At 36.5% G+C, this 24,053-nt stretch overlaps 1 protein-coding gene across 8 annotated transcripts in view; it reads left to right on the forward strand.

Annotated features, from left to right (window-relative positions):
- The window catches only part of ZCWPW2 (zinc finger CW-type and PWWP domain containing 2), a 139,330-nt gene that overhangs the window by 52,041 nt on the left and 63,236 nt on the right, over positions 1-24,053 (forward strand). For 7 of the 8 annotated variants that reach the window (XR_010946894.1, XM_067753553.1, XM_067753550.1 and 4 more), the window contains exons 2-3: positions 1,631-1,984; positions 15,448-15,607. Coding sequence is in view for 7 of the 8 variants with exons in the window: in XM_067753556.1 (XP_067609657.1) it covers positions 1,631-1,984; positions 15,448-15,607 (514 nt within the window). In the remaining variant the exon portion in view is untranslated. The remainder of the gene's footprint in view (positions 1-1,630; positions 1,985-15,447; positions 15,608-24,053) is intronic. The other variant, XM_067753557.1, reaches the window with a different exon arrangement.

Raw genomic sequence — 24,053 nt, forward strand, 5'->3', positions numbered from 1 at the left:
AGAATTTGTCCATTTCTTCCAGGTTGTCCATTTTACTGGCATATAGTTGCTTGTAGAAGTCTCTTATAATTCCTTGTGTTTCTGTGATTTCAGTTGTAACTTCTCCTTTTCCATTTCTATTTTTTTTTTGATTTGAGTCCTCTCCCTTCTTTTCTTGAGGAGTCTGGCTAGTGGTTTATCAATTTTTTTTATCTTCTCAAAGAACCAGCTTTTAGTTTTATTCATCTTTGCTATTGTTTTCCTCATTAGGTTAGTCTCTTTTAAGTTTATTTTCTTTGTATACATTCAAATGAGTGGGATTAATAGGTCAAAAATTGTGGCTATGGCTATTGAAATATATTGGCAAATTTTATTCTAAAGCGATTTGTAATGATCATGGAAAGTGTGATTATAAGTGTGTTTCTAATTATACAATTAACTCATGGATTAAGAGCTTCTTTAAATGGTGCTTATATTGGATAGTGGTTGTTCTACTGATTTATTAATATGGTATATGTAAGTCTTTTTTTAAAAAATAGGTTTTGTATTACAAAATAAGTTGCTGAGGGCTTCCCTGGTGGCGCAGTGGTTGAGAGTCTGCCTGCCGATGCAGGGGACACGGGTTCGTGCCCCTGTCTGGGAAGATCCCACATGCCGCAGAGAGGCTGGGCCCGTGAGCCATGGCTGCTGAGCCTGCACTTCCGGAGCCTGTGCTCCGCAATGGGAGAGGCCACAACAGTGAGAGGCCCACATACCTCAAAAAAAAAAAAAAGTTGCTGATAGTTTTTCTTGTATTTCAGCTATATTACTTATTTTTTAGTATACACGTAACTATTATTATTTTTGCTAGAAGTCAGGGGCTAACTCATATAATTCTAACGTTTTATATGTTTAAAATTTTCATAATAAAAAACCTCTGAGAAATTTTTTTCAAATCACTTGAATTAATAATGGATAAAAGGCAAAGCTATATAAGCAAAAGAATCCTTTAATTTTTTTAAAATAAATTTCAAATTTTCACATGGTGAAATATTTTGCTACCTTTGATTTTCCTCAGAATTAGAAAAGGGGATCAAGTCACACTATGTCCACCATATACCCAAGAGGCAGTACTGCCTAGTGGATAAGACCACACAATTAGGGAGAAAACTGCCTGCATTTAAATCCCAACTCTGTCACATAGTACCTCTGGGACTTTAAATAAATTACTATACTTTTCTAAGCTTTTCTTTTCTCTCTAAAAGTGCTCATACTGAGGTTGTTGGGAAGACTGTAAGCTGTGTGCATAAGGCACTTAGAATAGTATTTGGCTCACAGTCAGCACTGAATAAGGCTTAGCTGTTATTATGGCAAAAGTACTGGATATGTACTAACTGGTAATAGAATAGATATTAGAGTAAACCTCTACTCCACTTCTGCTCCATCATACTTTTCTTATTTTTAATTTTGGAGCATTTTATGACCAGAGTGATTGATGCTTCTGTTTTGTTCCTTTGTTTCTGGGTAGGTGGAAACGTAACATGTTCAGCATGTACAGAGAGGAGGTGGGCAAAAAAGTTATAAAAGAGCCACTTCTCGGATTCTGGCTTTAACTTTCTCTCCTTATACCCTGAAATCTTATTCTTTTATTTTCCTGTTATTTATTTTCCAGATTAAATGCATTTATGGAAAAAGGAAAATTGAATAGTAAGATGATAGCAGAATATTGTAATACGGCAATGGATTCCTCAGTGGAAAACAACATTTATGTAAACAAAGTGTGGGTTCAGTGTGAGAATGAAAGTTGTTTGAAATGGAGATTGTTGTCAAGTGAGGATGCAGCCAAAGTTGATCACAATGAATCATGGTACTGCTTCATGAACACTGACTTAAGGTACAATAAGTGCTCTGTTTCTGAAGAAGACTTTCCTGAAGAGTCTCAGCTTCATCAAAGTGGATTTAAGATCGTCTATTCACAGCTCCCTCTTGGAAGCCTGGTTTTGGTAAAATTACAGAATTGGCCAAGGTAAGATTTTTGTTGCTGTTTTATAGTAAACTATTGAGGTATAGTCTTGCTAAGTTTATTGACTTTCAAAACTTTTCAAAGAATCAACTTCTTCCCTATTGTTGTCTAACTTCTTATTTATTGTATTTTGATCTCATTGTTATTCTTTCCCTGACTTCTTGGGGTTTAAGTCTTCTTTTTCTAGTTTCTTAAACTGGAAACTTAGATAACTGACTCATATCTGTTTCCCTCCTTATATGAGTGATTAAAGCTGTAAATTTCTCTTATTAAGTACTACTTCAGTTATATCTCACAAATTTTAATATGTTGTATTTTATTACTATTCAGTTTGTGATTTCTTCTTTGAAATGAGTTATTAGAAATGTGTTTTTAAATTATAAAATATGCAGGGTTCTAAAAATGTCTTATTTGTTTTGATTCCTAATTTAACTGTTGTAGTCTGTTTCATTGAATCTTGATTTATGGCACAGCATGACCTATCCTGAAAAACATTTATATTCTGTAACTGTTGCCTAGATGCCTAAAAGATTTTTTTCTTTTTCTTTAGGTATTTGTATATTTACTGCTGTATGGCTTAGGTTTTCCTGTTCTGAGTTTATTTTCCAAGTATGCAATCTGCCTTTTCAGTGTATGGTTTCAAATCTTTTTATTTCAATAAGGTTTTTTTAAAATTTTAAGCAGTTTATTCAGTTGCATTGCTTTGATTTTATTTTGGGACTTCTGTAGTACTGATAGTGAATCTTCTGTGGTTAGATTTGGTATTACTTTTTTCTTCCAATGTTATCATCTTTTCATTTTTTTAATTTAAATATTTTTCCCTTTCTATCTTTTATTTTTCTGAAGGAGTTACAAATTGAACTTATTTTTTCTGTGTTCCTTCCAGTTTAGTCTTTATTGAAAACTTTATAATTTCTTTCATGAGTTTTGCTGCCTCTCTTTTTATTTTTTTTAATTTTGCAATTTTTTAAAACATCTTTACTGGAGTATAATTGCTTTACAATGTTGTGTTAGTTTCTGCTATATAACAAAGTAAATCAGCTCTATGTATACATATATCCCCATATGCGCTCCCTCTCGCGTCTCCCTCGCACCCTCCATATCCCACCCCTCTAGCTGCTAACAAAGCACCAGGGTGATCTCCCTGTGCTGTGTGGCTGCTTCCCACTAGCTATCTATTTTATATTTGGTAGTGTATATATGTCAGTGCCACTCTCTCACTTCTTCTTAGCTTACCCTTTCCCCTCCCCATGTCCTCAAGTCCATTCTCTATGTCTGCATCTTTATTCCTGTCCTGCCCTTAGATTGTTCAGAACCATTTTTTTTTTTAGATTCCGTATATATGTGTTAGCATGTGATATTTGTTTTTCTCTTTCTGACTTACTTCACTCTGTATGACAGGCTCTAGGTCCATCCACCTCACTACAGATAACTCAATTTTGTTTCTTTTTATGGCTGAGTAATATTCCATTGTATATATGTGCCACATCTTCTTTATCCATTCATCTGTCAGTAGACACTTAGGTTGCTTCCATGTCTTGCCTATTGTAAATAGTGCTTCAGTGAACATCATATATGACTCTTTTTGAATTATGGTTTCCTCAGTATATGCCCAGTACTGGGATTGCTGGGTCGTATGGTACTTCTATTTTTAGTTTTTGAAGGAACCTCCATAGTGGCTGGATCAATTTACATTCCTACCAACAGTGCAAGAGGGTTCCCTTTTCTCCACACCCTCTCCAGCTATTGTTGTTTGTAGATTTTCTGATGATGCCCATTTTAACTGCTGTGAGGTGATACATCACTGTAGTTTTGCTTTGCATTTCTCTAATAATTAGTGATGTTGAGCAGCTTTTCATGTGCTTCTTGGCCATCTGTATGTCTTCTTCAGAGAAATGTCTATTTAGGTCTTCTGCCCATTTTTGTATTGGGTTGTTTGTTTTTTTGATATTGAGCTGGATGAGCTGCTTGTAAATTTTGGAGATTAATCCTTTGTCAGTTGCTTCGTTTGCAAATATTTTCTCCCATTCTGAGGATTGTCTTTTCATCTTGTTTATGGTTTCCTTTGCAGTGCAAAAGCTTTTAAGTCTCATAAAGTCCCCTTTGTTTTTGTTTTTATTTCCATTTCTTTAGGAGGTGGGTCAAAACTGATGTTGCTGTGATTTATGTCAAAGTGTGTTCTTCCTATGTTTTCCTCTAAGAGTTTTATAGTGTTTAGCCTTACATTTATGTCTTTAATCCATTTAGAGTTTATTTTTGTATATGGTGTTAGGGACTGTTCTATTTTCATTCTTTTACATGTAGCTGTCCAGTTTTTCCAGCACCATTATTGAAAGCACTGTCTTTTCTCCATTGTATATTCTTGCCTCCTTTCTCAAACACAAGGTGACCATATGTGCATGGGTTTATCTCTGGGCTTTCTATCCTGTTCCATGGATCTATATTTCTGTTTTTGTCCTAGTACCATACTGTCTTGATTACTGTAGCTTTGTAGTATAGTCTGAAGTTAGGAAGCCTGATGCCTCCAGCTCTGTTTTTCTTTCTCAATATTGCTTTGGCTATTTGGGGTTTTTTCTATTTCCATATAAATTGTGAAATTTTCTGTTCTAGTTCTGTGAAAAATGCCATTGGTAGGTTGATAGGAATTGCATTGAATCTGTAGATTGCTTTGGGTAGTATAGTCATTTTCACAGTATGGATTCTTCCAATCCAAGAACATGGTATATCTCTGCATCTGTTTGTATCATCTTTAATTTCTTTCATCAGTGCCTTATAATTTTCTGTATACAGATCTTTTGTCTCCTTAGGTAGGTTTATTCCTAGGTATTTTATTCTTTCTGTTACAGTGGTAAAAAGTAGTGTTTCCTTAATTTTTCTTTCAGATTTTTCATCATTAGTGTACAGGAATGTAAGAGATCTCTGTGCATCAATTTGTATCCTGCTACTTTACCAGATTCATTGATTAGCTCTAGTAGTTTTCTGCTAGCATCTTTAGGATTATCTATGTATAGTATCATGTCATTTGCACACAGTGACAGCTTTACTTCTTCTTTTCTCTTTTGGATTCCTTTTATTTCTTTTTCTTCTCTGATTGCTGTGGCTAAAACTTCCAAAACTATGTTGAATAAGAGTGGTGAGAGTGGGCCACCTTGTACTGTTCCTTATCGTAGTGGATATGGTTTCTGTTTTTCACCATTGAGAACAATGTTGGCTGTGGGTTTGTCATATATGGCCTTTATTAGGTTGAGGTAAGTCCCCTATATTCCTACTTTCTGGAGGGTTTTTATCATAAATAGGTGTAAGCTTTTGTTGAAGCTTTTTCAGCATCTATTGAGTGTTTCATATGGTTTTTGTTCTTCAGTTTGTTAACATGGTGTATCACATTGATTGGTTTGCGTATATTGAAGAATCCTTGCATTCCTGTGATAAACCCCACTTGATCATGGTGTATGATCCTTTTAATGTGCTGTTGGAATCTGTTTGCTAGTATTGTGTTGAGAATTTTTGCATGTATGCTCATCAGTGATATTGGCCTGTGTTTTCTTTTTTAGTGACACCTTTGTCTGGTTTTGGTATCAGGGTGATGGTGGCCTCAGAGAATGAGTTTGGGAGTGTTCCTCCCTCTGCTATATTTTGGAAGAGTTTGAGAAGGATCGGTGTTAGCTCTTCTCTAAATGTTTGAAAGATTTCACCTGGGAAGCCATCTGGTCCTGGGCTTTTGTTTGTTGGACGATTTTTAATCACAGTCTCAATTTTAGTGCTTTTGATTGGTCTGTTTATATTTTCTGTTTGTTCCTGGTTCGGTCTCAGAAGGTTGTGCTTTTCTAAGAATTTGTCCCTTGCTTCCTGGTTGTCTATTTTTGGCATATTGTTGCTTGTAGTAATCTCTTACGATCCTTTGTATTTCTGCAGTGTCAGTTGTTACTTCTCCTTTTTCATTTCTAATTCTGTTGATTTCAGTCTTCTCCCTTTTTTTCTTGATGAGTCTGGCTAATGGTTTATCAATTTTGTTTATCTTCTTAAAGAACCAGCTTTTAGTTTTATTGATCTTTGCTATTGTTTCCTTCATTTCTTTTTCATTTATTTCTGATCTGATCTTTATGATTTTTCTCCTTCTGCTAACTTTGGGGGTTTTCTGTTCTTTTTCCTCTAACTGCTTTAGGTGTAAAGTTAAGTTGTTTATTTGAGATGTTTTTTGTTTCTTGAGGCAGGATTCTGTTGCTAAAACTTGCTTCTTAGAACTGCTTTTGCTGCATCCCATAGGTTTTAGGTCATCTTGTTTTCATTGTCATTTGTTTCTGGGTATTTTTTGCTTTCCTCTTTGATTTCTTCAGTGATCTCTTAGTTATTTAATAGCATATTGTTTAGCTTCCATGTGTTTGTATGTTTTACTTTTTTTTTTTTCCGTAATTGACTTCTAGTCTCATAGCATTTTGGTCAGAAGAGATACTTGATACAATTTCAATTTTCTTAAATTTACCAAGGCTTGATTTGTGGCCCAAGATATGATCTGTCCTGAAGAATGTTCCATGAGCACTTGAAAAGAAAGATTATTTTGTTGTTTTGGATTGACTGTCCAATTAAGTCCATCTTTTTTAATGTATCACTTAAAGCTTGTGTTTCCTTATTTATTTTCATTTTGGATGATCTGTCCATTGGTGAAAGTGAGGTGTTAAAGTCCCCTACTATCATTGTCTTACTGTCAATTTCCCCTTTTATGGCTATTAGGATTTGCCTTCGGTATTGAGGTGCTCCTATTTTCAGTTCATAAATATTTACACTTGTTACATCTTCTTCTTGGATTGATCCCTTGATCATTATTTAGTGTCCTTCTTTGTCTCTTGTAATAGTCTTTATTTTAAAGTCTGTTTTTTCTGATATGAGAGTTGCTCCTCCAGCTTTAATTTGATTTCCATTTGCGTGGAATATCTTTTTCCATCCTCTCACTTTCAGTCTGTATGTGTCCCTAGGTCTGAAGTGCATCTCTTGTAGACAGCTATATACGGGTCTTTTTTTTGTATCCATTCAGCCAGTCTGTTCCTTTTGGTTGGAACATTTCATCTATTTACATTTAAGGTAATTATCAATATGCATGTTCCTATAACCATATTCTTAATTGTTTTGGGCTTGTTATTGTAGGTGTTTTCCTTCTCTTTTCTTTCCTGCCTAGAGAAGTTCCTTTAGCATTTGTTGTAAAGCTGGTTTGGTGGTGCTGAATTCTCTTAGCTTTTGCTTGTTTGTATAGTTTTTAATTTCTCCGTCGAATCTGAATGACATCCATGCTGAGTAGAGTAATCTTTGTTGTAGGTTTTTCCCTTTCATCACTTTAGATATGTCATGCCACTCCCTTCTGGCTTGCAGAGTTTCTGCTGAAAGATCAGCTGTTAACCTTATGGCGATTCCCTTGTATGTTATTTGTTGCTTTTCCCTTGCTGCTTTTAATATTTTTTCTTTGTAATTTAATTTTTGATGGTTTGATTAATATGTGTCTTGGCATGTTCCTCCTTGGATTTATCCTGTATGGGACTCTTGGCGCTTCCTGGACTTTATTGACTATATTCTTTCCCATACTAGGGAAATTTTCAACGGTAACCTCTTCAAATATTTTCTTAGTCCCTTTCTTTTTTCTTCTTCTTCCTGGAGCCCTATAATTTGAATGTTGATGTGTTTAATGTTGTCCCAGATGTCTCTGAGACTGTCCTCAATTCTTCTCATTCTTTTTTCTTTAGCCTGCTCTGCAAATTATTTCCACTATTTTATCTTCCAGGTCACGTATCAGTTATGCTGCTGTTGATTCATTGTAAAGAATTTTTAATTTCATTTATTGTGTTCTTCATCATTGTTTATTTGCTTTTTAGTGCTTCTAGGTCTTTGTTAAACGTTTCATGTATTTTCTCCATTCTATTTCCAAGATTTTGGATCATCTTTACCATCATTACTCTGAATTCTTTTTTTTTTTTTTTTTTTTTTGCGATACATGGGCCTCTCACTGTTGTGGCCTCTCCCGTTGCAGAGCACAGGCTCTGGATGCGCAGTCTCAGCGGCCATGGCTCACGGGCCTAGCCGCTCCGCGGCATGTGGGATCTGCCCAGACCGGGGCACTGCGCCACCAGGGAAGCCCTGAATTCTTTTTTATGTAGCTATTTCCTTTCCATTTCTTTGGTCTGATGGGATTTTACTTTGCTCCTTCATCTGCTGCGTATTTCTCTGTCTTCTCATTTTGCTTAACTTACTGTGTTTGGTGTCTCCTTTTCGCAGCCTGCAGGTTCATAGTTCCCATTGTTTTTGGTGTCTGCCCCCAGTGGGTAAAGTTGGTTCAGTGGGTCGTGTAGGCTTCCTGGTTGAGGGGACTGGTGCCTGTGTTCTGGTGGATGAGGCTGGATCTTTTCTTTCTGGAGGGCAGGTTCACATCCGATTGTGTGTTTTGGGGTGTCTGTGGACTTAGTATGATTTTAGGCAGCCTCTCTGCTAATGAGTGGGGTTGTGTTCCTGTCTTGTTAGTTGTTGGCATGGGCCGTCCAGCACTGGAGCTTGCTGGTCGTTGAGTGGAGCTGGGTCTTAGCATTGAGACTGAGATCTCTGGGAGAGCTCTCACCGATTGATATTACATGGAACCAGGAGGTCTCCAGTGGTCCAGTGTACTGAACTCAGCTTTCCCACCTCAGAGGCTCAGTACTGACACCCAGCTGGAGCACCAAGACCCTGTCAGCCACACGGCTCAGAAGAAAAGGGAGAAAAAAAAGAAAGAAAAAAGTAAAGTAAAATATAATAAATAAGTTATTAAAGTAAAAAATAAAAACATTATTATTAAAATAAAAACATAAAAATGTAATAAATAAAAAAGAGAAGGGCAACCAAAGCAATAAACAAATCCACCAATGATAACAAGTGCTAAAAACTATACTAAGATATACATAAATTTCAGAAACTTATCAGTCACATACAGCAAACCCCAAGTCCACAGTTGCTCCCAAAGTCCACAGCCTCAATTTTGGGATGATTTGCTGTCTATTCAGGTATTCCACAGATGCAGGGTTCATCAAGTTGATTTTGGAAATTTAATCTGCTGCTCCTGTGACTGCATGGAGAAATTTCCCTTTCTCTTCTTTGTTCGCACAGCTCCTGGTATTCAACTTTGGATTTGGCCCCGCCTCTGTGTGTAGGTCGCCCTCTGGCATCTGTTCTTCGCCCAGACAGGATGGGGTTAGAGGAGTGGCTGTTTAAGGGGCACTGGCTCACTCAGGCCAGGGGGAGGGAGGGTATGGAATGCGGGGTGAGCCTGCACTGGCAGAGGCTGGGGTAACGTTGTAACAGCCTGAGGTGTGCCGTGTGTTCCCCTGGGGAAGCTGTCCCTGGATCACAGGACCCTGGCAGTGGCGGGCTGCACATGCTCCTGGGAGGGGAGGTGTGGATAGTGACCTGTGCTTGCACACAGGCTTCTTGGTGGCTGCAGCAGCAGTGTTAGCGTTTCATTTCCGTCTCTGGTGTCTGCGCTGATAGCTGCGGCAGGCGCCCTTCTCTGAAGCTCGTTTAGGCGGTGTTCTGTATCCCCTCTCCTCGCGCACCCCGAAACAGTAGTCTCTTGCCTCTTAGGAAGGCCCAGACTTTTTCCAGCACTACCTCCTGGCTAGCTGTGGCACTCTAGCCCCCTTCAGGCTGTGTTCACGCCACCAACCCCAGTCTTCTCTCTGCAATCCCACCGAAACCCAAGCCTCAGCTCCCAGCCCCCACCCGCCTCGGGGGGTGAGCAGACAACCTCTCGGGCTGGTGAGTGCCGGTCCCCTGTGCGGGAATCTCTCCGCTTTGCCCTCTGCACCCCTGTTGCTGTGCTTTCCTGTTTGGCTCTGAAGCTTCCCCGCCGCCCCCCCCCCCAGCCCCTGTCTCCACCAGTGAAGGAGCTTCCTAGTGTATAGAAACTTTTCCTTCTTCACAGCTCCCTCCCACTGGTGCAGGTCCCGTCCCATTTCTTTTGTCTTTGTTTTTTCTTTTGCCCTACCCAGGTACGTGGGGATTTTCTTGCCTTTTGGGAGGTCTGAGGTCTTCTGCCAGCGTCAATAGGTGTTCTGTAGGAGTTGTTCCACGTGTAGATGTATTTCTGATGTATTTGTGGGGAGGAAGTTGATCTCCACGTCTTACTCCTCTGCCATCTTGAAGGGCCTCTCCCTCCTCTTCCTTTTCTCCTGTCATCTTGTTTTCATTTATATTCAACTATTCTCCATGAAAAATATCAGACGTTTGCTTTCATTGGGAGACTGTGATGGGCTCATGTAACACACACACAGAACACACATGAGAGGCCTTCAAGTCAGTACCTAGATTCGTGCTCTTGCTGTGTCACTTACCGTTGCGGGCTGAATTGTGTTCCCCCAAAGGTCATAAGTTAAAACTCTAACCTCAGAATGTGACTGTATTTGGACTAAGGGCCTTTAAAGAGGTGATTAAGTTAAAAGAGGCCATTAGAGTGAGCCCTAATCCAATCTGACTGGTGTTCTTATAAGAAAAGAAAATTTGGATACACAGAGAGACACCAGAGGTGCATGTGCACAGAGTAAAGACCATGCGAAGACAGAGCACGAGGGCAGCAGTCTGCTGGCCAGGGAGAGACCTCAAGAGAAACCAGACCTGCTGACCTTGATCTTGGACTTCTAGCCTTTAAAACTGTGAGAAAATAAGTTCCTGTTGTTTAAGCCACCCAGTCTCTGGTATTTTCCTGTGGCAACCTTAGCAAACCAATACACTTAATATCTTTGCAGAGAGATTCAACCAATACACTTAATATCTACGTCAGAGAGATTTCCACATCTCAGAGAGATTTGGAATGTTACACATCAGCTCTGAGTAACCTTTTGTTACTGAGAGTTTTTCTAAGGATCAAATATGAAATGTTGTAAAAAGATATATATATTAATTGACTTCTGTGTAACTAGGATGGGCATGAAGAGGAACTAGATGGTTATGTATATGAACACTCATTTTTGAAGTTACTTATGAAAGTATTTGTAGTCTCATTGTCATTTTTCATATCTCTAACATTTTGAAAGCAGAGCATTTGTATTTTCTACTGGAAATTCTGAAGTTTCAATAACCCTCATTCAAGAAATTGTTTTGAGTCTTGTCACTATGTCTGAAATATTATGTTAGAAATTTGATTAGGAATTTCTTTTGCAGTTTTGTACTTGTAGCTGAGGGTTAGGATTTGAAATACGAATGAAGCATGTTTTACTCTAGTCCCTAAATTACCTCCAATCTATGATTAGGACCGTCAAAATGCTGCAGAATACAGCTGTAACTACCTTCTTGTTGTTTGGAAAGAGTAGATTGCATTTGGCATGTAGTCACATGTATTTCTTTTTATAAACTAAGTACACATGAGCACAGACTTAAAATTTAGGTTAAGAAACTCAAATCTGTTGCTGTGTTGCTTATTCAGTTCCACAAATACAATAGAAAGATGATAAGATAAATTGCAGTAGTAGAATATAAAGCTGAATTAGCCTACTAAAAGCAGCCAAACATCAGTTCTTAATTAAGAAATGTTATAGACCCTGAAATTTCAAGTGGGAAGATCAGTCAGCTGGCTACAGAGACGCTTAACAGTGTAGCATTATCTGGGTCAATGCTTATTAGCCCATGTCCTTATACGTAGCTTTTGAAGGCTCAGAAGTTCAATCTTATCAACATCTCAGAGTTATTCTTTCTCAGAAGAGTTCATACTTTCCAATAAAGCTGAAAAGCTAAAGAGAGACCGATACAGAGTCAAGAAATGCCTGCTTAATCTTTATATAATAAAAATAAATAATAGTTAAGAGACTATCATTTTCTTTGTCTATGGTCAAGCTCCATGGAAAATCAAATTAAAATAGTTATATTTATCACCACATTATAAGATAGCACACACCTACATACTTATAAAATACTTATGCAGCCTCTTGCCTTTGAGTAGTGCCTATGAGAGCTTGAGGGTGGGGCTGTCTGCATTACTAGGAAGAGAAAAACTATCTCTATAATGTTTAAGAAGTCTTGATTTTTAAAGATTGATCAAATACATTGTATTTAGCTAGAAAGAGCAAAGAAATTAAAAGTAAAAATTAGCAGTGCATCTCTCACTTAGTATAGGAAAATACAGTATCAAGCAGAAACTAGGCATATTTACCAGACATTTTACAATGATTTCTCATAAGTATGAAAATTAATTTATAGAAAATATATTTGCATTCTAAATACTGTAGTCTAAACAGTTTAGTAATCAAATATTCCTTTAAGTTAACGAACCAATCCAGTGATACTTTTTAGATATAGTATATACATTTATAAATTGTGGTTTCTACTAGATCCTTTCAGTATTATAAAATAGTATTTGATTATTTCTCATTTGCATACTTTTGCTTATGGATTTATATGTGTGTGGATGAGAAATTTCCTCTTCCCAACGGTCCCTGCAGTTAGGTATAACAAAGAGATTTCTTGGAAAGTATGACATTAAGTTAGTGATGATTCCAACTCATCCATTTTGTTTCCCACAGATTAAGAATGAGGCCCAAGTAAATCTGCTATCTTCTTAAACATCCAGACCGCAGTTTGAAAATAAAAGTTATATATTTCTTCTCATTCGGTATAAATACATGGCAGCTGTTATCATGCTTAAGCTTCAACTTATTGAAGGCAGTAGCCAACTCATTAAAGATCATTTCCGCTGGATAAGGAATGTGTAAGACATCAGTTTCTTTGTAATGAATTTTCACTTTCCTTTGAAGTTTCTTGTCCTGCCAAAATTTCCATTTCCTCCTGCAAGTGGATTTCAACACCTGATGTCTATTTGACCTTGTTGTGTTTGTACATTTTACCTTCCACCACCCACAGGTTCTGAGATTGACCATACACTTTCCTTGTAATTCTGACACCCTTCCATTGGGTGGCCTATTCTTACTGTCCCTCTCCACCTTTAAGCCCCCACACAACACTCAGAATTTCTCCTCAATATGAAAGTGAAAAATCAGGAAGTAGAAATGCACAATGCACTATCATTATTGACAGTTTGGGAACTCAAATTGAGGTCAGAGTGAGGGCAAAAAATGGACATCAACTTCTTTCTTCAATCACAGGAAGTCAGAGATGATGATGGATGGAGCAGCTGGAGAGAAGTAATCATGTTTTCTACATGATGTATTGCCTCTGCTCAGCTTTTCCTGTAGTTTGGTACATTCTGTTTTAGCTGATATGTATAGACTAGGAGTCAGACAATTCCTTTGCACCACCTGAAAGTACCCCAGTTATTTGGACATTTCATAATACTTTTCATAATTCATCTTTAAATCAGTATGCAATACTTTCTGTAATAAAATATGTTTTAAATAATGAACCGAAGCTTTTTTCTTTTTTTGGTATCTAATTCTTTTTAGGAGTCATCTCTTTTTGTTTATATTTTATTGAGTAATAATTTAAATTGAATACTCTGGGACCCAATAGGTTCCACTTAAAAAATAGTTGTATCAGAATTTGTGTCAGAAAAGTAGCAGCTCATCTTACACATAATAACTGCAGAATCTTTCTTTCATGTGTTAAATATCAGAAATCCATTTTGTGAGACTGTTTTACACTGAATGGAGTAGGTACTGCTCATAAATTGGTATTGGGTTGACAGTAATCCATATTAAAATTGCTGTGAAGTGCAAATCACCTAGTATTAAACATGAGCCCCTTACCTTTTATAAAGAGTTTAAACAAATATAATGTAACAATCATAGTTTGGTTGTTTTTAAAATAGCTATTGATCATATTGAAGGACCCACTTGTTCCTTGACTTCTGATAAGTTGAGGGTCTCCATTGCAGCTACCACTCATTCTTAGTCATTCGTTTGCCTGTTGAAGCCCCTTCTTTTGAGTGTGTTCCCTCAGCAATGTAGATTTCCATTGTAGATTTAAAAGATAAACTGCACTCAAGTTTAACTCTTAAGCACAGCCCAGTTAGAGTCACCAAATAGCAGTAAGATACGGTGGCGTGAGCCTGATAACAACCAGATGGTCCTCTTCATTTAGGTCCTGAACTTTCACTTGACTTTCCATTATCATTTCCAATTCTTCTTTGGCTTAAAGCTTGTCTGACTCAATTTTTAATTTCTCTAGCCCTTATTTTCCCACGGTTCTGGGGGCTAAAATTCTGAGGTCAGGGTGTCAGAGGGTTGATTTCTTCTCAGGCCTCTCCTTGGCTTGTAGGTGGGTCTCTCTTTTTGTGTCTTCTCATGGTCTTCCCTCTGTGTGTGTCTGGGTCCTAATCTTCTCTTTTTATAAGGAAACTAAATCATGTTGGATTGGGGCTCACCTTTTAACTTAGTTATTTCCTTAAAGATCCCCTCTCCAAATACAGTCACATTCTGAGGTACTTGCGGTCAGGACTTCGACATATGAATGCGGCTTGGTGGGATCACATAATTCAGTCCATAATGATGGCGCTTTATACCATTTTAATTTGCCAGAAACCAAAAATGTGTAAAGCACATGTTTGTTTGAACTTTGAAACAGCGCAGTGAGGAACCAGAGTTATAGTGAGGCCTAGTTACCTACTTGAGGCCTCCTGTCTGGTAGAAGGCAGAACTAGAGCCTGGATCTTCTCATTTGAACTTCTCTACCTTTTTCACTCTGTGGTACTGCAAACTGAACTCGTTAATTGTACAGATAATTGAACTTGATAATTGTACAGATAATTATAATATTATAAATGATAGAACTTGATAATTGTACAGATTTTTGAATGCTTGGGTATATTAGATATGCATATTTTGGATCTTGATCTGTAAAAATTCAGTCAGATTTCTGCTGTACATTCCCCTAAGATTTATTTTTAGTAAAGAATAAACCTTATTTGCAGTACTGAGGATTTTTAGCCATTTGGTCACTGCCAGTGGAACAGATGTGGTGGGGGAGGGATAACACAGAACTGCTGACTCTATTTCTACTTTTCTCACAGTTGTTACAAAGTTCAGTGTCAGAACAGCCCAAACCACTTTGGCAGTCCTGGCTCATGAATCGCTAGCTCTCTCCTACCCCATCAGAAGCCCTGTCAGTGGGTTAACATTTTAGTAGTTAATCATTCTGATTGGTGAGAGTTGATTCAAGCCTGCCATGAATCTGATGACTCTTTTTTCTCTTATCTTTCCTATTAGCAGTGCCTAAATGTCTCTTATAGACCCTGGAAATCATTCTTTTGTCTTATGATTCTTTCTCCTCATATCTTATGAATGTCTTGAGTATGTGACTGTTTCAAAGCTTTCTATATCTACAAAGATACAAATGATCACTTGCATCAATTGAATATCCTACTTTTAAAAGATACAAATATGACTATGTTTAAAATTTGTAAAGAAGTTATTAAAATTCAAAGGGCAAAGTTTGACAGGTGATTGTGACAGATATATTAATGTCTACCTTTTTTAAAGCATCAAAATAATAAAAATATTTTCTTTTGAAAGTTGGCCAGGGATACTTTGCCCTGATCCTTTTAAAGGGAAATATGTGACCTATGACCTCGATGGAGATGTTGAACAGTATCACGTAGAATTCCTGGGTGATCCCCATTCAAGATCATGGATAGATGCAGCGTTTGTTGGACATTATAGTATTACATTAAAGGTAGGTACAGTAACATCAAAACTTTGTTCCTCTTGCACTTGTTTTTAATTATGGTCATTTTGTCTCAGATCCTAAAAGAGATATAATTTTTTACTTTTATATTTATATAAACAAAATAGTATGTACTATTTGTTTAAACTCAAATATTTGTATTTTTAAAGCAGCTTTTTCAAAGGAAGTATGGATATAAAAATAGCCACGAGGTAGTTTTAAATTTTATTTCTGTAATGGCAATATAGTGTAAATCAACTGAGGACTCTCCATAATTGCCTTTTGAAACAGATTTACGATTCCATCATTCGGTAATTTTTTAATTCTCTTGAGAAGATTCTAAGTTATAGCCCTATCTCACAGGGAAGATTAATTATGGAATGCAACCAGATTTTTCAAATTTCAAACAGTATTTCATTATACTAACTCCTTCAGTATTTTTTGATTCTTTTTAAACTTTAAATCACATACTACAATTAATGAATAGACTCAATTCTCAAGTTGATGAGAGTAAGTGAATTGGACCTGTTTTCATGGGTTTGGTTTAATTGTTATAAATTAATTCAGTTATCCGTATCTGTATTCTAATATTGAAACTTTTCATCTGCAAACCATGCTTTCATTAGAAATCTGATTAAAAAGTAGATGTCAGAAATGTGAATGCCTTTGACTCAATTTGGATGGTTCCTATTTTAGAGTGAGAAGTATATATATATTCAAATATACATATACATGTATGTACATTTAAGGCATGCCATTTAATCCACAGTATAAGGAAATCTGTGGAAATCTGAGGTACTTGCAGATGGACTTCTACTTTTTCTCTGGCATAAACAATACCTTTGTTCCATTCAGCTTGAAAGCAGCTGGAAGGGAAGGCTGTTTCAGTAGAAATATTTAAGTATGGAATAACATCACATACATTCATTTCATGGTAGTTGTGAGCCAGTCATTTTAGTATGAGGCACCTTCTCTGCTCGGACATTTCAGATACGTCCCTGGGCACTTCTGATGGCAACCACAGAAGATAGGAGGGAGTGTTCTTCCTTATGTGCCCCTCCCCTTTTCTAAAAGATAGGGAAACCTAGCTTCTCATGAGGCAGAAATTAGAATCTTAAATATTTGACAGTGTGATAAAGAGCAGGGCATTCTTAAGAAATTGTATTTAAACATACATAAAAAATCAAAGTGTATTTTTGTCTGAAGTAATGTTACTCTCAGGATTTGAGTTCTGTCAGGATAAATTTGAATAGTCTGATTCCACTGAGCATACCATTAATCCCTGGGACAAGGAAAAAATCTGATGCAAAACAAAACTAAACTCAAGAATCAGGAGCCATAAGGTTTTAACCTTCTGAAAGCATTGAAACAAGCAAAGACCATGAATTCAGGGCTGCTTAAATTAAATAGGCTCCTAAAGCAAGAATGAAAACAGAGAAAAATAAAGCATTTGTTCCACCTCTTCTGTCCCCTACTCCCCCAGCTGGCTGGGTGCTCTGGGTGGATAACTCACTGGGTGACCACAGGCTCTGGGACAGGCTCTCTCCTCTACTGTCATTCATGGTGTCTACCTACAGGCTCGTGTCTCTTACTCTCTTCTTGTTTGTATCTTTTTCTTCACTTCCTCTCTTGGAGCTAATATAATAGGGATGCCGCCTTCTGTGGGTCTCTTCATTCAAGCCTGAAATTTTAGTTCCCCTTTACCTCAGATTCAGCTGGCACATGCCCAGCTGCCCTGCTATGCTCCAATTCCCTACTCCTGGCTATCTAAGAATCTCCGCTTGCCAAGAAGGAAACTCACAGATGATTAAAGACTCATTGCCCCAATGAGAATTCAAGAAACAGAAAGCAAAGAGGTCAACTGACAACCAAGATAGAAAAATGGTACCTATGAGAAATTGTTTGAAAATGAATAATATCAAACTATATCCCCTGGAGATGGAGATAGTATTGACTCCAACGTGCAGTTCAATTGCCTAGGCATCCCAGGAATTTAATCTGTTATGGTCCTCTCTGCACTGGAGCTCCTACTTCCTCAAATACTGTCTCTACACTGTGCCAGGTTGATCCAGATATTAAATTCACACCCCTGCCCCCATAAAAATATCACTTACACAAAAATAAATAATGTGTATTAGACAATGTAGACCTTCTTAAAGATTTTTGTAGAAGAGATGGAGAATGGTTGCACATTGCACCTGTTATCTGAGCTCCTTTTCTAAAAGTAGACACAGAATGATAGGCATATACAGCTCTCACTGTTTAAGCTGACTATATCTTACTTCATATATATTATTTCAACATTACTTTCTCCTAATTTGTGTAAGCTTAGTTTAACAAATGATTAAATAATATTTCAGAGTTTTCACTGACTGTGGACTATATTTTGCAGTGTGTGTTTTACTGTGAGAGAGAAATAAGCTCTTCTAGAAAGACATTATATGCATTTATGAAAAAATAAAATATTTTTTAGTTTTAGATTCTGAAAATGTTAAGTCTTCTCTTTTAGTTCATGTTTGTCTAGTTTGTCTTCTTTCTTTTATTTTTTTTAGTAGTCACTGAAAAATTGATATGTTTATGGGACCAGTGACTTATTAATTTTCTTGTTGACAGCACAACAGAGCTCTGTCACTGTGGATGAATATGTATATGAATATACAGATGATAAGCTTTTCCCCAGTAAATAAAATTACTCATCAATATATTGGGATATACTTCAGAAAAAAGTTGAAGGCAATATTTAGATTTTGTATTTGTAATTTATATTAGTTTACTCATACATTTTATTTTTTCATTTACTATAAAATCAGTAGTATAAAGATAGCTGAAATTCCCTTCCCCTTTTAAAGAAACCTTGATTCTCTTATGGTATATATTCAAAATACATGTCACTCTGGTAAACACTTAGAGAAAATAGACGTGAACATGTGCTAGATAGCTATTTAAGAGTTGATGCATGGACTACAGTTCTTTCCCCAGTTAGCACAAATGTTGTTTCTTTTATATTTAGTAGGTACATGTCTGCAGAATCCATTATTTGCAAGTTTATTTCTTTGCTTGATAGACTACATGACTTAGTTTAGTATTTCTTAAGCCTGGCTTTGCATTAGAAGGCTTTATAAAGCAATGACAGCAACCAAAACACAGCAATGCCTGGGCTGTACTCTACTGGATCAATTAAATCAGAAGCTCTTGGAGTAGGGCCAGGCCTCAGCATTTCTAAGTCCCTCAAATGAATCTGTATCCCAGAGAGAGAGAACCACTGACTAAGTTTTCTCAACTTGAGGCATCAGACTTTTGTTGGTTTATCTCTACTAGTGCAGTAATGTAACTGTGGTCATGGCTCACTGTTTCACGACACCTTTCTCCTATTTCCTTTGTTAATCTTTCACTCTGGTTTGCCTGGAGATGATGCTGACTGCCATAGGTTCACATGTCTAACCCAGAAGTAAGAGTTTCCCTGAACACAGCTTTAAAGTCAATCTTGTCATTGAACATTGTACATAATTTATAGATATTGCTGATAAAGCTGATGTATAATTTAAATGTAATATGTATAGCATGTTTTAGTTGATCATCTATAAGTTATATAGAGTCATTATAATTTTTATTGGACATAAATTATGTACTCCAACCAGTGATCGCTTGGCCTACAATTTTCTAGTTCTTTATACTGCCAAGAAAATGTAAGTAGTTCACCCCTGATGCTAGGAGGCTCCTGTGGTAAAATTTAGGTTTCTTTTGGTCCATGATGTGAGTGGATTTTTTTTGTCTATGTATTTTAACAGTCTGCTCACTACTGTATGGAGGATATACCTGGAGATGTGTAAGTATTTCTTTGGGTACCAGATGTCATTTGGGTATTTACCCGTTGTATTATGGAGCTGCCTCTGTTTTCCAGGGATATGAAAAAGGAGCAATGCTGTATTGCTAAACTTGAGCTCTGCAATTCCTAGAATTCTGCTTCCTAATTGGGGTGGTCATTAATACTGTTCACCAAAATGTTGCAGGTTACTGCCTTCCTGTTATAAAGTAGAGATGCACATTTGATACTCTTGAGGTGGGGTGAGACCAATGAGTTGTGAGTGAGTGATGAATATCTGAGCATATGACTGTGTCCAGTGCAACATCATCCAGAGTTCTCTCTTTCTCTGTGGCTCTGTGACTGATAATTGAAATTTTGGTTTGCTACTCTCTCAGCCCAGATCCCTTGATCACTCTTAGCAAAGGCCTCCACTGCCAACAAATAACAGATCTGCAACATGAAGAAGATATAGGCCTCACTTTAAGCCCCTAGGATTATCCTAACAGATACACTAATGATAGTATAGAGGATGTTACAGTTCTTTGTAACCTGTATCTTTAGCAGGACCATTCCTGAAGCTTCAGTACTCTTCAGAATACAGCCAAACGACTGAAATCACATTACTCTTAATTTTTCCAGTCTGTAAGTAGAACTAACACAACCTGTAGTAATTTATCAAATAAGTTGATTTCTTTTCTGTATTATGATAAACATATGATAGAAATTACCAGCATCGATGATACATTGAATCTAAATTTCGTCCAGTAAATATCCTCCAGCAAAGGGCTCTGATTGTCAGTATGCACTGCAGTGACTCCAGTAACTAAACAAGCCTATAAATAGCAATCATGTAATTGAACCCCCTGCTACAGGCCAAGGATTGGGTAGATCCTTTTATAATAACATAGCACAATAATATATAATATGTATATATAATATAATAAATATAATATTTAAAGTCTCATAGCAACCCCATGAAGATAGGCATCACCACTATTGACATATGGAAGAAACTGTGATTCAGGCTTCATGTCTAGCCCAAGGTCAATCAGCTGCTAAGGGATGGGGCAATGATTAGAATCAGGATGTCTAACCCCGAGGTCCAATTTTTCTCTTCTATACCTTGCCAATTTACGTATACATAAGCAATAGTCTAATTTATTGTTGAATGTTTTTCCACATTGAAATGAGGAACATTTTCACCTTTTAATTCTAATATACATGTTGAATGATGGCAGTTTCTGGTAGACTTGTTTTTTATTTACTGCTTGATGTTCCCCTTTGGAGGAGGACTAGTGACCAAGCAGAATTCTTGATGTTTTCAAATTACATTTGCAGTAGTCGTTTGACAAGTGTGTCTGGATTAACATCTATCTGAGCAAGTGTTTTTCTTCTAAGATTTATTAGGATCCAAATTCTAAGAATGTAGTCTATAATAAGGATTAGCAAATTAGCTTATAACTAGATTATCAGGCAACATTTCACTCTTAGAGTAATGAAGTGAAACTGGATACAAATCTATTGAGCCAGCTCTCAGTGGAAAATCACATTTGCCAAAAAAAAAAATGTACATATGTATATATGTGTGTTTTTGTACCATGTTCCTGCTGGCAAATAATCTGTATAGCTACCAACCTCTCAGCAAATTTTTATCATACCAATTCCATATTTGGTATAAAATTTGCTATAATTTTGGTATTATTGGATTAAGATTTTTTTGTTTGCTTGTTTTCTAAGCATCCTTTAGTTTTGGCCTGGAGAAAGTTTAAGGGAATTAGAACATGTTTTTATAACTGTGAACTATTTGTGGATAATCTGCCAAGAAAACTTGTAGTAATGTATTAGGAAAAGAGTGAAGTTGTCATAGTGATTTAAAAAGGTAGGCTTTAGAGCCAGGTTTTTTGGGTTTGAAGGTTGGCTGTACTACTTACTAGACATTTGACCTGAGGGAAGTCACTTACCTGTTACAAATCCCACACACCTCATCTTAAAATGGAGGTTATGATAGTATATGCCTCATAGAGTTGTTACAGGTTTAACTGAGATTATACATGTAAAGCACTTAGCACAGTGCTTGTCATATAGTAGGCTCTTAATAATAATAGTAATAGTTCATACTGTCATTGGAAGTACAGGAGAAATATATAGTTACATTACTTATTTCCTCTTCCTAGAAACCCACATCTACAGGAGAGAGTACAAAAAAAAAAAAAATAACAATCAGGTGGATAATAATATATTTTCTTTTGACTAAGATTATATGTGAAAAATGACATGATTTTAGTGTTTTTTTAATCAGCCAATACATTGCTCCCAGAAATTGAGTGGCCATTGCTGCTGTGCTTTTCTAGTTTAGTGTAAGCAGAAGTTCTAAGACCTTTTGAAAGTAGGAGATAGGTTAGAGCCTTCTTAATCTGACTACTTGGTGAATGAATAGTCCCTAATATCAGCAATGCCTCAAGATACTTTAAATTTCTTTGATGGAATTTGGAAGAGACTAGGAAATATTATCTTTCAAGTTCTTTGCAACTGAATAAAACCAGTTTTTTTCCATATCTCTCCTCTGTCTTTTCGATTTACTTACGATTTCGATTTATATATGCTGACTTTGCTGCTCCAAATAAATTCTTGAATTTACCTCTGTCATCTCTCGACTTAATCTCTTATGAATTTACATATCTGAACTTGTATTGAAGTTAAAAGTCCAAATCCAAATAATATGACCAACTTTACTCAGTTGATAAAGGAAGGAACAGGTGGCTACCTTTCCCATCATCAAATGCATGAAAAATGTATTAAGTCAGCTAGATTTCTCATATTGACTCCTCAGTGGAACAACAATAATCTTTCCTAGAAACATTTAGCCTTATATAGCCTTCTCAACTTTCTAGAAGTGCTTATTTTCTGTTAAAGAAACCAGAGTCAGATCATTTAAGCCAAAATACAAGGCTCACTAAATTGCCTTCAGGGTCATATCCCTTATGAGTAAGGCTTCCTTATATAATGAGTCTTCTATGTTGAGGTTCTTAAATTAGTAAACAGTTGCAGAGTAACTTTTTGGTACATTCTTCCATTAGGGAACGATGAAGTCCAAAACTCAGAGCCATATAACTGAAAGTGTACAATTGATATATTAACTGTTCTTTTCTTTAATTTCTCCACTTTAAAAAAAAAATTTCTTCTAACCAATTACCAGGAACAGTCTGTGATTCAGGCAAAACCCTAAACAATGCAGATTGAACTGACTTTGAAAATAAATTCCAGAATTACCACTTCCTCACCATTTTGTTCAGCTCACAGGATATGAACTGATTACGTCATATATTTAACCATCCTCTTCTCCTGGCTCTCCCACCTGCTTGTATGATTCTATTTTTAAACAGAATCCGAACATCTGTCTGTAATAAATACGACATTTGTTTTCCCGTAAACACATATTCCCTAATAAACAAGCAAATGTGGAGTAGAAAATAGCAGCCAAGTATGTTAACTCTCATTTAGGCTCAGGTCTTGATATCCATTCATACTGTTACTTAAAATCCTTTAAGCCAATCCTGACTTTTTTTAAGGCTCAGAGCAAATGAGCACATGGCTGATTTAAACCCATCTCCCACTTCTATTTAACATCCGCAGGTGGAGCAGGCAGCCTGGCCAGAGCTGTGGGAGACAGCAGCCCTGGAGATAAGCACGGGCCTTAAAAATTATCTATTGACCCAGTGCTCACTTGCTTCCTGTGCTTTATTTCATCAATATATTACTAATACTTTTACAGAACAATGAAATAATTTCTTGTTGCAGACTTAATGATATATTGAGTTTTGCAAAATAAAAATTCTACAGCTTGAAATCAAAATATGTAAAATACTTTAAACTGTACACAATAAATAAAATGAAGGTTTTTTATTTTTTTAATTGTGCTAAAATATATGTAACATAAAATTTACCATTTTAACCGTATATCCAGTGGTGATTTAAGTTTTTAACGGCTAATTAATAATCCTAGAAAAAATTTTCCTAAGCAATGTAACTATGACCTGATACAGAAAATGCCAGATGGTAGTTTCCGATCATTTTCAACACAATTTATTTCTTATGATAATGACCTACAATCTCTTCATAACACCATCTTGGAGATTTTTGCAACAGAATGCCTTTTTGTGAAATATCATTTTATAGTCATTGAGCCTGTGAATTCTGGAGCCAGGTTGCCTGTGTATGAATCCCAGCTCTATCACTTACTGGCTGTATGAACTTGGGCAATGTCTAAACTCAGTGCCTCAGTTTCTTTATGTGTAAAATGAGGATAATAATAGTACCTACCTTGTAAGCTTGTTGGGAAGTAAAAAAAGTTGTAAAGTGTTTCAGACTGTGCCTGACACTTAGTACTATATAAGCATTGGATAAATTAGTAAATAAAAATAACAATGGACTCCTTAATAGTAGAATTCCTTTGGACATAAAGTACACAGTCAACTCCTCCCTATTATAGGTAGAGTTTCTGTCTCATTTTCTTGGACGGCAGAGACTAAATGATAAATGTTTATATTCTGATCATTTATGACATTGATAACCAACATTTGAAAATGCTTTACATTTTATAAGGTACCTCTTACATATGCTATCTCATGTGATCTTCATTTATTGTTAAGA

This window comes from Pseudorca crassidens, chromosome 10, assembly GCF_039906515.1.
Source record: "Pseudorca crassidens isolate mPseCra1 chromosome 10, mPseCra1.hap1, whole genome shotgun sequence".
Classification (NCBI taxonomy): Eukaryota; Metazoa; Chordata; class Mammalia; order Artiodactyla; family Delphinidae; genus Pseudorca; species Pseudorca crassidens.